This window comes from Mchenga conophoros, linkage group LG8 (assembly GCF_057382185.1).
Source record: "Mchenga conophoros isolate Kocher_MC1m ecotype Shallow Benthic linkage group LG8, M_conophoros_male_GT1.1, whole genome shotgun sequence".
Taxonomy (NCBI): domain Eukaryota; kingdom Metazoa; phylum Chordata; class Actinopteri; order Cichliformes; family Cichlidae; genus Mchenga; species Mchenga conophoros.
Genome location: NC_140533.1, coordinates 13056796 through 13071065, shown reverse-complemented (window position 1 = coordinate 13071065; position 14270 = coordinate 13056796). Strand labels below are relative to the sequence as shown.

At 41.8% G+C, this 14270-nt stretch overlaps 2 protein-coding genes across 2 annotated transcripts; both read left to right on the top strand.

Annotated features, from left to right (window-relative positions):
* Positions 1-2263: 2263 nt before the first annotated feature.
* stub1 (STIP1 homology and U-Box containing protein 1) lies at positions 2264-9456 on the top strand. The gene is made up of 8 exons (XM_085284280.1): positions 2264-2421; positions 3214-3429; positions 3577-3775; positions 4949-5114; positions 5221-5296; positions 5435-5491; positions 6505-6621; positions 7666-9456. The coding sequence occupies exons 2-8, from the start codon at positions 3316-3318 to the stop codon at positions 7789-7791; spliced, it is 855 nt and encodes a 284-aa protein (XP_085140406.1). The 5' UTR covers positions 2264-2421; positions 3214-3315; the 3' UTR covers positions 7792-9456.
* A 1035-nt stretch (positions 9457-10491) lies between these two features.
* On the top strand, positions 10492-13932 carry LOC146568301 (C-reactive protein-like). Its single transcript, XM_085284281.1, has 3 exons — positions 10492-10674; positions 10790-10865; positions 12524-13932. The coding sequence occupies exons 1-3, from the start codon at positions 10507-10509 to the stop codon at positions 13132-13134; spliced, it is 855 nt and encodes a 284-aa protein (XP_085140407.1). The 5' UTR covers positions 10492-10506; the 3' UTR covers positions 13135-13932.
* Positions 13933-14270: the final 338 nt, after the last annotated feature.

Below are 14270 nucleotides of genomic sequence, written 5' to 3'. Positions count from 1 at the left end.
GTTTAAACTGAGCGTCTGAATGGGGAGGAAAAGTGATTTTGCCACACAACCATTTCTACATTTTACAGAGAATGGTCTGAAAAAGAGAGACTATCCAATCAGCTGCAGTTCTCTGGGTGATGTCAGAGGAGAATGGACAGACTGCTTTGAGTCTAATTTAACTAGTTGTTACAGCAGATGAATGCAGAAGAGCATCTCTGAATGTATAACATGTCAAACCTCTAAGCAGATGATCTACAGCAGCAGAAGACCACACCAGGTCAACAGAAGATTGGAGAAATGTTGCCTGGTCTGATGAGTCTCGGGTTCTGTGGCAACATCCAGATGGTAGGGTCACAGATGGAAACATGGTTCCAGATCTCAAACCCACACAGCACCTTTGGGATGTTGTGGAACAGGAGATTGCCATCATGGATATGCAGCTGACAAATCTGCATGAAATGTGCGATGCGTTCATCTCAGTATGCACTAATGTTTCCAGGAATGTTTCCAGCACCTTGTTGAATCTGTGCCATGAAGAATTAAGGCAGTTCTGAAGGCAAAATAGGGGTCAGTGAGTGTAGGTGCCTTCCTGAAGTTTATGGAAAAACATAATCTTAACAGTTCTCTGTTGAATTGATATGATATGCTTGCAGGATTTCTTCAGGATAATGATCTAACTCTTACAGAGGCTGGAGCAGCTGACTAGGAAATAATAGACTTCCTTTTTCTGTGTCTGTTTCTTGCTGGCTCACTGATTCACAACATGTTCAGTTTATATGAACCAAACTGTACACTGTATCTGTATGTGCATCCCAGGGAGAACACACATAAAGATGAGGAGAACTCAACTCCAAGTACAAACACTCACAGGTGGAGGTGCGGGGAGGAGATTTTTTGAGAGAGAGAGAGAGGTAAAGAAACAGCACAGGAATAACAGGAGAAAGATAGAGTGGTGAAATACAGAAAAACAGAGGGGGTAAAAGCGTGAAAGAAGGAGGAAAGAGAAAGAAAGACGAATAACATAATGTGAAAGAAGTGGGTAGGAAGATAGGGCGAGGGAGTGATAGAAAGAGAAAAGGTGGACCGGCAATAAAAACAGATAGAAAGTGACAAGGTAATGGAGCGAGAGTAGAGAGGAGGTGGAGGAAGGATCTGGAAAAGGCTGGACACAGAGGAAGCTGCTGATGTCCATGCTGGGCCACACAAACAGCATCCTTCTCCACCCTCCAGTCCCCGGAGCACTTCTTATTCCTGTGCCAGCTCCATAAGTCTTTCATCTTTTCTGTTTCTTTCATAAGCACACACAGGTCTTATGTATTTGCCTGCTGAGGTGCATGCACACAGTTTGACTCTATAGGGAGACAGAAACTGTGCAGCCGGTTGAACCTCCAGCTTTCAGGTCTGCAAAGCCTCTACACTGCAGATTTAATATAATACATATTTTATCAAGGATGGGTTAGTCTTCATCAGCCCTCCTCTCAGTGTCAGCTGACTCGGAGAAGCGCTTTTATTCTTGTATTTGAAGTTGAACTAAACCAATTTCTTTGGCATTTAAGTGCAAAATGTTTCATGGTTTTGTTTTCTGGAAAAGAACTTGTGACCTTATCACTGTGACAGCATTGATTTTTTATGTATGAACTTTATGAATTAATATAAGTCATCCAAGATAATCAGTGTGAAATTTCTACTTTTTAATCTTTAATTTGCTCTGCGCAAAAGCAGTCATTCTTCTCTTCTCAGTTATTAGCTTTCTTTATTTTTCCCACAGTGGAAGTTCAGAAGGCTGTAGCAGTCATTTAAGAGCACACTGGAGACAGAATGGGTGGATATATTACCTCTTTCATATCATCACAGATGCAATTTTGAGATGCTCAAAGGTTTGGTCCCTTTTTGTTAACTGTAGATTTTGATGATTAATTTTCACATATAATATTTTTTTAAAAGGAAATGTATTCAAATGAATGTAGATTGTTAAAATTAAGCGTGTCTCCTCTGAAGTAGGCTAGTTAAGAAGTGAAAGAGACAGGAACCAACAATAGGAACTAGAATAGCACAAGAGATGGTCAGATTTCCATTAGGAGCCTAAAGGGAGCAAGCGGAAGAAGAAGAAGAATGCACACCTTAGAAGACCGATTGCATGTATGCAGCTCGTAATTATGCTTATAGAAACTGTTTATACAGTTAGATGGTCGTATTTAATTGTCTATTTAATCGGAAGTTCATATTGATGTGGTGTGAACTTAAGGGTATGCGCTGTATAGACATGAAGCTGGACTGGTCATACTCCCGGCTTCCGTCGAGTTCGCGTCAAAGCGCTTGACGTCAGCATAACAACAACCTGTCATGACAGCTCGTATGGGGGAAAAATTAATCGATTAAAGATTTGATCTTGAGTTACATAAAACTGGTTTCTCTTGGATGTGGGATTCCTGCTGAAAGGTAAGAGTTGAAAACCGTATAACCGCGAAACAAACCCTGTACGGGACAGAAGGTAAACTAAACCTCAGTGAGCTGTGTGGAAAATAAGCTAACGTAGCGTTAGCTGGTTTTTCTTTTCTGTGGTTAACAAATGTCGAGACGACTCTTTCAGTCCCACAATTGTTACAGAACTAACCTACTAACTAGCTGCTGGTTATATCGAGTGAGTGAGCTTTACTGTCTTCAAACTAGCCAGCCACCCGGCATTAAGCGACAACATCGCTTACTGAGCTAGCTTAGCCATGCTAGCATAGCAGCGATCTCTTGTCTGCTGGTGACCAGAGTTGGCAGCATTGTCCGTGTGTGTGCTTGTGTAACGGCTGTATTTCAGTTTTAGTGAGTAAAACAATAGCGAGGTTAACAGTATTAACAAACAATAGTTTGTTAATACTGTTCGTCTACAGCTTTCAGTGTAACACTGCGCTTAAATGCAATGCTAAGGACCGCGGCTATGTGATGTTTGGTGATAGCCAGCTGTGCTGCTCATTGACTCGCCTCTGATATCCGTCACATGAATAGTTAACTCGCCGGCGGTGCAGCCACCTCGCTGTAGTTTTCAGCTGTGAGCGCAGTCAGCAAATTAAACGGATGCCTTTTGGGTGGCATCAACCCACTGCACCTAATTCGCTCAAGACGCGCATTGCAGGTGCATTGCAGTGAATGTTCACTGAAACTGTGTCTCTGTTCTTGTTGTTGTGTGTGTGTGTGTGTGTGTGTGTGTGTGTGTGTGTGTGTGTGTGTGTGTGACCTCAGGAAGGACGGGGCATTCTTAAACCTGTCGTTTAGCCAGCCGAAGAGACGGGGAACAGGATAGGGAAGCAGGGCGAGGCGGGCCCCGCGGAGCCGGTGGAGAAGATGGCCGGCAGCCCGGAGAAGAGTTCCACCGCGCAGGAGCTGAAGGAGCAGGGAAACCGGCTGTTCCTCTGCCGCAAGTACCAGGAGGCTGCTACGTGTTACAGTAAAGCTATTGTGAGTAATTTCTGACACAAATGCTGCAGTGATGTCTTTGTTTTCTTCTTCTTTTATTAAAGCTAAGTGAAACGAAGTGGATGCAGATTCCCTCTGGATGAAAAATGAGGTTACAATGCACGTTTATTGTCCTCTGATTCTCTACAGAACCGTAATCCATCCGTGGCAGTATACTACACCAACCGAGCTCTCTGCTATGTGAAGCTGCAGCAGCATGACAAAGCCCTGGCAGATTGTAAGCATGCGCTGGAGCTGGACAGTCAATCAGTTAAGGCACACTTCTTCTTGGGTCAGTGTCACCTGGAGCTGGAGAACTACGATGAGGCCATCGGGAACCTACAGAAAGGTCAGAAAAAACTCCAGAATGATGGTGAAAATGCTGCTGGTGCATTGCGCAAATTTACTCGTGCAGTTCCTCATTCATGTGAAAGTTAATTGTTAAGATCAGTGAGGCCTCACAGGGTTGGGAGCTCTTCTCTGAGGCACAGCATATGTTTGCATGAGCTGTTGTCAGTGTAATGATATGTTAGAACGAAGGAAAGCTGGAATTTTGTCTCCACTCAGTGTTATGGTTGCTTCTCTTGGATGAAGCTTCACTATATGAAATGATGTATGAATGTATGGTTATGAGACTTTACAGAAAGTAATTCAGTGATAATTGAAACGCCAATCTAACGCTAACCATGATTTGTGACTACTAGTTTCGCTTAGTTTATAAAAAACTGGAAGCCCGCCTATTACTCAGTCGTGAAAAATGGACCAAAGTAATTCCACAACTTAATGAGAAATAAATCACTTTTCAAAAGTGGAATAACTCACAGTATAGGAGAGCCTTTCACCAGTTTAGCAAACTTGTTTTGGGATGCTCCTCCCTGCATGGAGAGCCTGTATCTTTGGCAAGTTTGGCTTGCAGATATTTCTACAGGTCGAACTCTCTGCAGACTCCCTGAGCGCTTTATCGCAGTGCTTCGTGCAGCTGCTGACTTCCAAGTCAGCCCATGGCTTTGTTGTGGGCTGCAGCTGATCGATTAAGAAGAAAAGTACACAAAATATGTTAGATAAGTGCAGGTCATGGTTACTCACTGTTAATGCAAACACTGATAGTGAATCTTAGGTGGCTACAGTTTAATCATGAACAAAAGAGAAACTCAGTTTGTTCTTTGGAGGAACTTTTTTTTTTAATATCAGCTTTTAGCAAACTGGCATTCTTTAATGGTTACACATGGCTAATTACATTATTATTACACATGGCTATTGCCAGTGCTATTTCCCATATGTATTTACATACCTGCTCTTTACAATAACATGATACGTCTGGCCTGTCTGTAACATCAGTACGCTGATTAGTAATAGAGCTGCAAGTCAGAGGGTTAGTGGGAACACTGCTGGATGTTTGTATTGTGGATTCAGAACTGTCGCACTCCTAATTAACATCTTTGAATCTACCTTGTTTAGATATTTTGAAGGCAGCATTTTAACTGTAAAGCCACGTTGCTGTAGCTGTGTTTTTCTTTTACAGCTTATAACTTGGCAAAAGAACAAAGGCTGAATTTCGGAGATGACATCCCCAGTGCTTTGCGCATTGCCAAGAAAAAACGCTGGAACAGTATTGAGGAGAAGCGCATCAACCAGGAGAACGAGTTACACGCCTATCTGACCAAACTTATACTGGCTGAGAAGGAAAGGTGAGGCTTTGAAGCACCACAATCTCATTTTTATTTTGATAATTTAGCATGTAGGTGTCATTTTGTCTTGCATGGATAAATTTAAATTAGCTCCTTATTTTTGCAGAGAACTAGAAGAATACAAAGAAAAACAAGATGACAATCAAAATGGAGGCGACGCTGCCAAGATCTCCTCAAAACATGTATGTTTTTGCATTTTGTTTACTCTTTGTAATTAGTGTCACTCTAATGAACAAATATTAAACTGGTGTGTTTTTTTTTAAAATGAAATTGAATATTCATTCATATGTCCGGTTGTTCTGAAACCCTGACGTGGAAAGGACAAGTATCTAATGGATATGGATGAGCTCTTCTCTCAAGTGGACGAGAAAAGAAAAGTGAGTACGATTTTTAACTAATGCTTCGTACTCGTGCAACGCTGACAAATCCGTGATTAGCCTACAGCTTGGCTAACACAGACAGATGCTAACAGTACACGCATACCTACTGTAAATACACACATTTGTTTCTGTCTGCAGTCAGGCTACATGTTGACATAAGGCTTGTGATCTCTTTAAAAATCCACTTGGACTTCAGATAAACAGCTACTTTTTGTTTTCGACTGCTGCTGTTCCTATGGTAACGGTCACTGCTTGTGTGCCAAGGCTCTCGCTATAGACAGTTGTCGGCTGTGGCAATTGTCATGTAATTGAAACGACACCGTCGCGTCTGCCGAGTGTTTCTCTCCCGTCTGGCTCAGAAGGTGTTCTGCTTAGAGAAAAGTTGACTCAAAGAGTTTCAACTTCAGTAGCTTCGGGTTTGTGGCACTTCTGTCGACAGTCTTTAATATATAATTGGTATAGAAAAAAGCTGAAAAGGGTGAGAAAGGAAAACGGATTACTGTGGCTATAATTTGTTACCATTTTATAGCAAGAAAAAATTAACAGTTTAAGCTGTGACTCTAGGCTCTATGAGAGTTTACACCGTGGGCCACATAAACCCACTTTCATATTAAGTGGGCCCAACCATACGAACTCTCTCTCCATCAGTCTAAGAAGTTAAACTGAAAATTACAAAAAAATCCCAGAAATTTCTATTGTAGAAAGTGAAAAAACTGGAACTTTTTTTCTCATCTAATTGCTTATTTCTTACTCAGTTACTTTAGTGTAATATGAATGGCCATGTTTAGGAAATGTTATAAATGTTATAAAACTTGTGATAATACAGTTAAAAGTCCAATATTTACATTTTCTGATGCCATCCATTGGACGGCTCAGAGTCTTTGCCGGGCCAATTCTGGCCCCCGGGGCTTGTGTTTGACACCCCTGATTTTAGGGGATGGAGCCATGAACAGGATCTCTCAGTATTAGGTCAGAGTGATGCTTCTTTGTATTTTGTTTGTTCCCGTCAGAAGCGAGAGATTCCTGATTATCTTTGTGGGAAGATCAGTTTTGAGCTGATGAGGGAGCCCTGCATCACACCCAGTGGGATCACCTATGATCGCAAGGACATTGAAGAGCACCTACAGGTGAAATGATTGTTGCTTACAGTGCTGTGCAAAAGTCTTGAGCCCCGCTTCTTGACTTTTTTATTTTTTAAGCCGTCTTAAGCAATAGTTCTTTAGGCTTCCTGAAGCTCTTTCAACTTTTGTCTATGGGGACCTGCTGCTTCTTCACTCAGTATTCATATGAATGCCTTTTTTGTTTTGTTTTCTTTTTTTGTTTAAGCAACATAAAGCATAGAAAAAGCACCTAACTCAAAGGATGAACCAGTGCTGTGTCTAAATGGTAAATGGCCTGTATTTGTATAGCGCTTTACTAGTCCCTAAGGACCCCAAAGCGCTTTACACAACCAGTCATCCACCCATTCACACACACAGTGCGCCCCACCCTGGGAAAAAACACTATTTAAATTGTATCTTTAAGCTCTTTTTCACTAGCAGCCTGTCTCATAAACACATCATTTGTTCAAATTCCTGTGGTTGAACCTATGAAACATGGTGAATTAATCCATCCATCCATCCCATCCATTCGCTTCCGCTTATCCTTTTCAGGGTCGCGGGGGGCGCTGGAGCCTATCCCAGCTGTCATAGGGCGAAAGGCGGGGTACACCCTGGACAGGTCGCCAGTCTGTCGCAGGGCTAACACACAGGGACAGACAACCATTCACACTCACATTCATACCTAGTGGCAATTTGGATTATCCAATTAACCTATCCCCACAAGTTAATCCAAATTTCCAAATTTTTCTGGTTCAGATTGTCATCAGTGCGTCTTGACGGCTACTTAAAGAAACGACAAAAGCTGAGATTGTGTTCAGACTGTGCTGAAAAATAAAGATGGTCATGCCAAATATTGAAGTTCGAGCTCCCTAGAATTGTACAAACTCTCTTTGGCCTTCTGTCCTGTATTTCAACGTATGCTGCACATTTATAATTAATGTATAATGTCCAGCAGCACGTTTTCATTCTGCCAGAGTAGCATTTCATAGCGCAGGTGTGCTTCTTTTTTTCTTATTTTCATAAAATCATCCATTGACGCTAACACTGTGTCTTAACGTGTTCCCTGTGCAGCGAGTTGGTCATTTTGACCCAGTCACCAGGAGTCCCCTGACCCAGGATCAGCTGATCCCCAACCTGGCTATGAAGGAAGTGATAGACGCCTTTATCCAGGAGAACGGCTGGGTGGAGGACTACTGAGGAGAGAGCTCCCATTTCTCCTTCATGCCCCCAAACCCAACTCAAAGCCTGGATAACACAAGACTATAGAGAACAGATCACCCCTTGCCTGGATATGTGCTTTACACAAGCAGGAAAAGCCACACTAAGGACTACCAAACGGGAGCCACGTATCTTGGTCTGCCTCCTCTCTCTCCCATTTTCTCCTCCCTTATCTTCACCGTCTGAGGCATCCATGGCCTGCCGCTCCCTTTAAAACCTCCTTTCATTCTGCTCCTTCTAGTCTTTCTCTCTGACTTCCTCTCTGTCACGATGTTTCTGGTCTTTTCAAGCCCGACTCCTTTCTTTACTCAAATATGGGCCTCTCTCTCAGGTCCTCCCTCTTCTTCTCTCTTTCTCTGAGTGCCACAGTCGTCGGAAAGCATCACCATTGCACTCCAGTGTTTCACACAAACCATCAATTATTTTAAAAAAAGAAGAAAAAAAAATCCACACTTTTGGTGGCAGAATTGATGAAAACATTGGCTTATTTGATGTTTACTCTAGTATTTTCTAGTCATCTTTTTCCATTAAGTAATTTAGCATTCATCCACTTCTTAATGTACATTTATCGAAGTGGTAACTAAAATGCCAAAAACCTGTCGCGAACGAGGGTTGTTTGTATGCAAGTTTTAAAATAATCGATAATCGGAAAGGGAAACGAGTCCCTTTCTCATACGGCCACCTCACCACAGTGTACGTTTTTATTAGTTTGTTTAGTTTTATTCACATATCAATCACACCCCATTACAGACAATTGAGATGAACTGAATGTATTCATTATATATTCCTTAGGTTTGGACTTAACCTTCAGTAATTCAAGATGCTTTTTTTTAAGTATCAGGACAATGTTAAGGTTTTCATGACGAGCCTTGAACTGAAAGGCCTTTAAACTGGAAGCAGAAAACAAAATGCTGTATTACAAAAAAACCCAATAAATGTGTTCTTTTTGCTGGATAATAATTTAAAACCGTTAAATGTTTGGATTGGACCGATTACATCAGCTGCTTTGAGGACTGGTCCGTGCTGTCTGTGTCTCGTGCTGTTTACCTGGTATGACAGTGGACGCTCGCATCAAGCATGAAGTGAATTTTGTTCTCCTTTGTATCAAAATACAAAGATAAGCTGTGTTTCTGGGGTTTTTTTGTTTTTCCACCTTCTCGCTGTTGATTTTTATGCACCTTCTCCTCACAGTTTCGAAGAAATCGGCCGCAGAAGCTTGCGGAAACCAATCGCCTGTGTGAACCTAACTTTAAAGTTTAAGAAAGTTAAAGTTCCCCAGCATCGTGGCCCCCCGACCCGTTTCACAGAAATGCTGGAAGAGTTACAAAACCGTATCTCATCTGTACCTCAGTCTCTCTCTGTAAACTGCATTTTTAGTCGAGTGCTGTTAGTTTACAGGCTTTTTCAGCTGAATGTGTCTGTGTTGAATTAGGCCTGCTAGTGGATTGTATTGGGCTGCAGGTGGTGTACATAATTTGTTGGTGTATTTCAGGTTTTGTTTCTTGATATTCATTTTTTTTGTCATGTTCTTTTTTTTTTTTCTTGAACTCTTAGAGCTTGAGAAACTGTATTAAATGTAGATATGTTGATAACATAAACACCTGATTCAGTTTTTGTTTGTCCCCATTAAACCGTGAACTACGAGGTCGTTTGTTCTGGTGTTTCTGTTTATTTAAACAAACAAAATTCATTAAACAACACCACACAAACTTCAGCTTTACAGCTCGTGATTTTAATCCTGCAATAAATGCTGATTTGGTGAATCTTATATTTGGTTTTTATTCTTTAAGGCATCACTGTGCGTTTGCGTCTGTAGTAGGCTGTAGTTTGATTCGATAGTGGTGGTTTTTTGGGGGGGTTTTTTTTTTACATGAGAATGAAAGATGTTTAGATTTTCTTCCTGCTGCATTGCGCAATTTCCCTGTTTTTGAATTTCAGATAGCAGCTTTCAGTGTCTCTTTAAAATTGTGAAATCTGCATTAAAACCTTCATAGTTTTAAAGCTGAGGCTGATAATTTATCCATTTTCTACTGCTTATCTTGGTCCAGATCACATGGGTAAAGTATTTATTTAAAGTACTTTGTTAGTTACTTTTGGAAACTTGTGTGTGCTACTGAAAACTTTTTTTGTGCCATTTTTAACTCAAGTCTACTCATACAAAGTGTCATGCGCATTAACATCTATCTATGTGCTGTTGACTTGTACTTCCAGCAGGTTTGTGCCACGCAACGAGTGTACTGCCAGGAGGCTGAGGGGCAGTAACTAACATCCACTGCTCTGTCACAGTTCTTGAAAAACCTGTTTATCCATCTTTTTTCTTCCAGTCAAAGGGAAAACTATTCCAGCTGTCGTAAGAGGAGAGGTGGGGTGCATCCTGGAAGAAACTAAATTGCAGTGTTGCAACACACCGGCAACCTATCCAGGGGTGCCCAACTGCAACCCCGACCTGGTGAGGGAGGAAAGGAAGGAGTTACAAATTGTTATGAAAAATCAACAAATAACCAAGTATTTCACAGTCTAAAGCCCGTGTAACAACGAATGGACCACCAGCTGAAAACCTTTAAGGTTTGTCTGATGCAAGAGCTGCTGTAATTTTCCTGCGTTCATGCTAGAGGCTCTGATGTAAACACTTCATGCTGGTTGATGGTGATGCAGACAGAAATAGATGAAACGATGTGAGCGTGGCTCAGTCACATGTACAGACGGTGTCACTCAGCCCTCACACACCAGGCCTATTGTCAGAGCATCGTTGAAAGAGCTGACGTCAGGGGCTGTGCAAGGAGGGAAGAGGACCAGGCACGGGTCACTGTTGAGTGGGAAAGAGTTGGCAGCAGAGAACATCAACAACACAACATTAAAATGGTAAGAAAATCAGTTTTTCTTGGTAATTTTGCACATACTTACATTTTTTTTTAATATAGTTCAGTAATTGATATCAGTCCGGAGCTGCTGTCAGATGCTTGTTCGTGTGTTTCAGAGCGACAACGCTGTGAAGTTTGGTGAGGCTCTGCTGGGTGTTTTATTGCTTGTGACTTTCTCCTCATCCACACAAGGTATGGATTTAAAAACGACGTTTTATAGGCAAAAAAAAAAAAAGTCATTTTACCAAAGTTTGTGAACAAAACCCATCGCTAGAGATTGATCAAGCTATTTATTCCTTTTAATCATACCTAAATTTTCCATAAACAAAGTCAGTTTTGAATAAAATAAACAAAGGTTTTTGGTAGTTTCTCATAAGCTTCCAATATTCCCAGCTCGTTTCTTATACTTCAAACTGAAGGAATAAGAACAGGATTACTGATTTGCTGGAAAGCGTAGTGATGACCGAGCTTTGGTGTGCAGGCCTTAACATAAGAAATGCTGTGAGTCCAGACAGTCACAGACTGGTTTTGTCTTTCCATACAACTGACTGCCAGATGTCCACAGACATATCTCGTTTCACGTTGCATCTTTAAATTAATGTCTGTGCTCTAAAATTAAAGTGAGTTTTTTCTTCCTTCAAATCTCCAACAGTAGAACATTTTGTTTCAGTCGTTTTCAGCCTTTAATGATCAAATTTGTTTGAATCGGGTACACCTGCTATCTTTTAAAAACTATTGCTCATTTAGTCCAGGTTTACAAAAAAAAAAGTTTTTTGATGAACTCACTTGCCACTTTATTAGGTACATCCTGTTAGTTCCAGGTCGGACTCACTTTCATCCTTACTGCCTTAAGCTGAAAACGTTTTGGTCCTTACAGACATGACAGCATCATGCTGCAGATCCATGATGCTAATCTTCAGTTCCACCACATCCCAAAGGCACAGTTTTGGACTGAGATCTGACTGTATTTAGTCAACTTGTGGTCATGTTCAAAAAACCAGTTGCAGATGATTTGTGCTTTGTGACATAGAGCGTATTCTTGCTGGAAGCAGCCATCAGAAGACGCGTACACTGTGGACATAAAGGGATGGATTTAGTCAGGAACAATACTTAGGTAGGCTGTGGTGTTTAAATGATGCTCAGTCAATACTAAGAGGCCCAAAATGTGCCAAGAAAATGCGCCCTCTGCTTTAAGATTCAACATGTTGGTCATTAAGATGCTCTTCTGCATACTTTAGTTATGACAAGTGGTTATTTGACTCTCTTCTTATCAGCTCTAAGCTGTTTGGACATTCTGATCTGATGCCTGACAACAACAAGGCATTGTCACCCAGAGAATCGCCGCTTGCTGCATATTCTCTCTCACTCTCGGGCATAAAATCAGACCACTCTCTATAAACCCTGGAGATGGTTTTGTGGGAAAATCCCAGCAGCTCAGCAGTTCGTATAAACACTTAGACCAACAAACACGTTCAAAGTCACCTTTCTTATCCTTTCCAATGCTCAGTTTGAAATTCACCATGACCATGTGCACATACCTAAATGAAATGAGTTGCAACTTTGTGGTTGGTTGATGTATTTGCATCAAGTAGCAGGTAACAGGTGAACCTAATGAAGTGGCCGATGAGTGTATATGTTGCATTTATTTGAACTAATTTGCGGTTGTTTTAAAGCTTGAGAATCTGGTAGCCTTGTGTACTGATAGGCAATTTAAAAACAGCAATAGATTAAAAACAGCTTAAAAAATTACTTTTATTATCTCACCTTCATTGGAACAATTAGAAAAGCTTTGCATAATCGTACCTGTATGTCATAATAAACTCACAGATTTATCGTCTTGTTAACCGCAGTGGGTCTGAGCGACAAAGTCCTGGTCTTCCCCTATGAGACGGACTTCAGCTACGTGGCCTTGATCCCGCAGAAGGAGATGGGGCTGAAGGCCTTCACCCTCTGCATGCGTGTGGCCACCGAGCTGCCGGAGGAGCGCCAGATCATCCTGTTCGCCTACCGCACAGCCGACTACGATGAACTCAACGTGTGGCGCGAGAAGGACGGCCGCATCTCCTTTTACCTGAGCGGCGACGGCGTCTTCTTTCACCTGCCCCCACTCACCACCTTCCGCACCAGCCTCTGCCTCACCTGGGAGTCGCGCACCGGCCTCGCCGCCTTTTGGGTGGACGGGAAGCGTAGCACCTACCAGGTCTACAAACCCGGCCACACCATCCGTCCGAAGGGCACCGTCCTCCTGGGGCAAGATCCAGACAAACACCTGGGAGGCTTGGAGGCCACGCAGAGCTTTGTGGGGGAAATGACGGACCTGAATATGTGGGACTATGTGCTCTCCAGGAGCATGATCCAGGGCTGGCACTACGGACACAAAGTCCCCAAAGGGAATATCTTCGACTGGGCCACCATGGAGTACGAGGTGACCGGGAACGTGATGGTGGTGGATGATGACTGACTCAATTTGAAGTCCAGAGCAGAGACGGATGAGGCTTTGGAGGTCGGTGTGGGACTTGCGTGTCTTCTTTTCCTTCTTAGATTTAGTGTTTTATTTTGTGACCATTTAACTATTCTGACGTGAAGTTCTTCACATTAACATTACATTAAAAACAAGGTAAATCTCAAACTCAAGAGTTGATGTTGCCAGATATGTCCATAAGGGGGCACTCTATGCCAGTTCACACCATTACAGCAAGCTGTCTAAAATTAAGCATCAGCTATATATCATCATTTTTTTTAATTAATAAAATCCAGATTTATTTAAATGTGTCAATCTTAGTTTTGTTTGCATATTTCAAAGAGAAGTGCCAAATGACCAAGACAACGCCTTACACCATAATGCTTTCAGCAGCCGTTAATAATATAGAATTTAAACTCAAAGCTGCAATGCAACTTCAAGTTAAGACAATTATTTACAAATAAAGATATGTATCTGCAGAATTAAACACGCCGTAAGAAAAACACATTTGTCAGTCTGTAACGTTGAGGTTAAAACCGTGGAGGAGATACTGGAACAGCGAGCAGAGGCAGGTATTATTTCTGCAGGAGACCAAATGATTTAAAGCACACCGAGAGACAAACAGCAATCACTGTGTTTGAAATCCGTTACGTTGCCTTTGGTTAGCGCACTCACTCATGAATTTTCCATGTTTCAGCTGATGTAAGAGCGCTTTTGGGTCTGAAATAAAAGGCGTGCCGTGTGCATAACTAATAATGTTTGTTATTAAAGAGAGTGCTCCATCTTTGAACTCTGGCAGCTTCCTCTTCATAATCGTCTGCTTCTTTTTCCACACAAAGAGTTTTTGCTCAGCTCATATATGACGATATGGTTCAGCTCCTGATAGTAGGGCAAAAAGAATCACATTTTTATAGAAATGACATATGTGCCTCTCAAATCAGTGTGTTACCATTCTCCTGTACCCCAGGAGTAAAATCTCACTTTTAAGCTTAAGTGACAGCTTCTCACGTGGTGTTTAAAATTGACATTTTTAACAATGGAAATTTACAGCACGGCGAACAAACCTAAGTGTTACTTGCAAAAATCGAGTCGTATGGAGTTGCTTCACTCACAAAGACGCCTCAGAATGAGCTCGG

Coding starts and splice junctions, on each gene's coding strand:
- stub1 (XM_085284280.1), top strand. CDS start 3,316: ATGGCCGGCAGCCCGGAGAAGAGTTCCACCGCGCAGGAGCTGAAGGAG. Junction 5,492..6,504: donor AAGTGGACGAGAAAAGAAAA/GTGAGTACGATT, acceptor TGTTCCCGTCAG/AAGCGAGAGATTCCTGATTA. Junction 6,622..7,665: donor ACATTGAAGAGCACCTACAG/GTGAAATGATTG, acceptor TTCCCTGTGCAG/CGAGTTGGTCATTTTGACCC.
- LOC146568301 (XM_085284281.1), top strand. CDS start 10,507: ATGTACAGACGGTGTCACTCAGCCCTCACACACCAGGCCTATTGTCAG. Junction 10,675..10,789: donor AACAACACAACATTAAAATG/GTAAGAAAATCA, acceptor CGTGTGTTTCAG/AGCGACAACGCTGTGAAGTT. Junction 10,866..12,523: donor TTTCTCCTCATCCACACAAG/GTATGGATTTAA, acceptor TGTTAACCGCAG/TGGGTCTGAGCGACAAAGTC.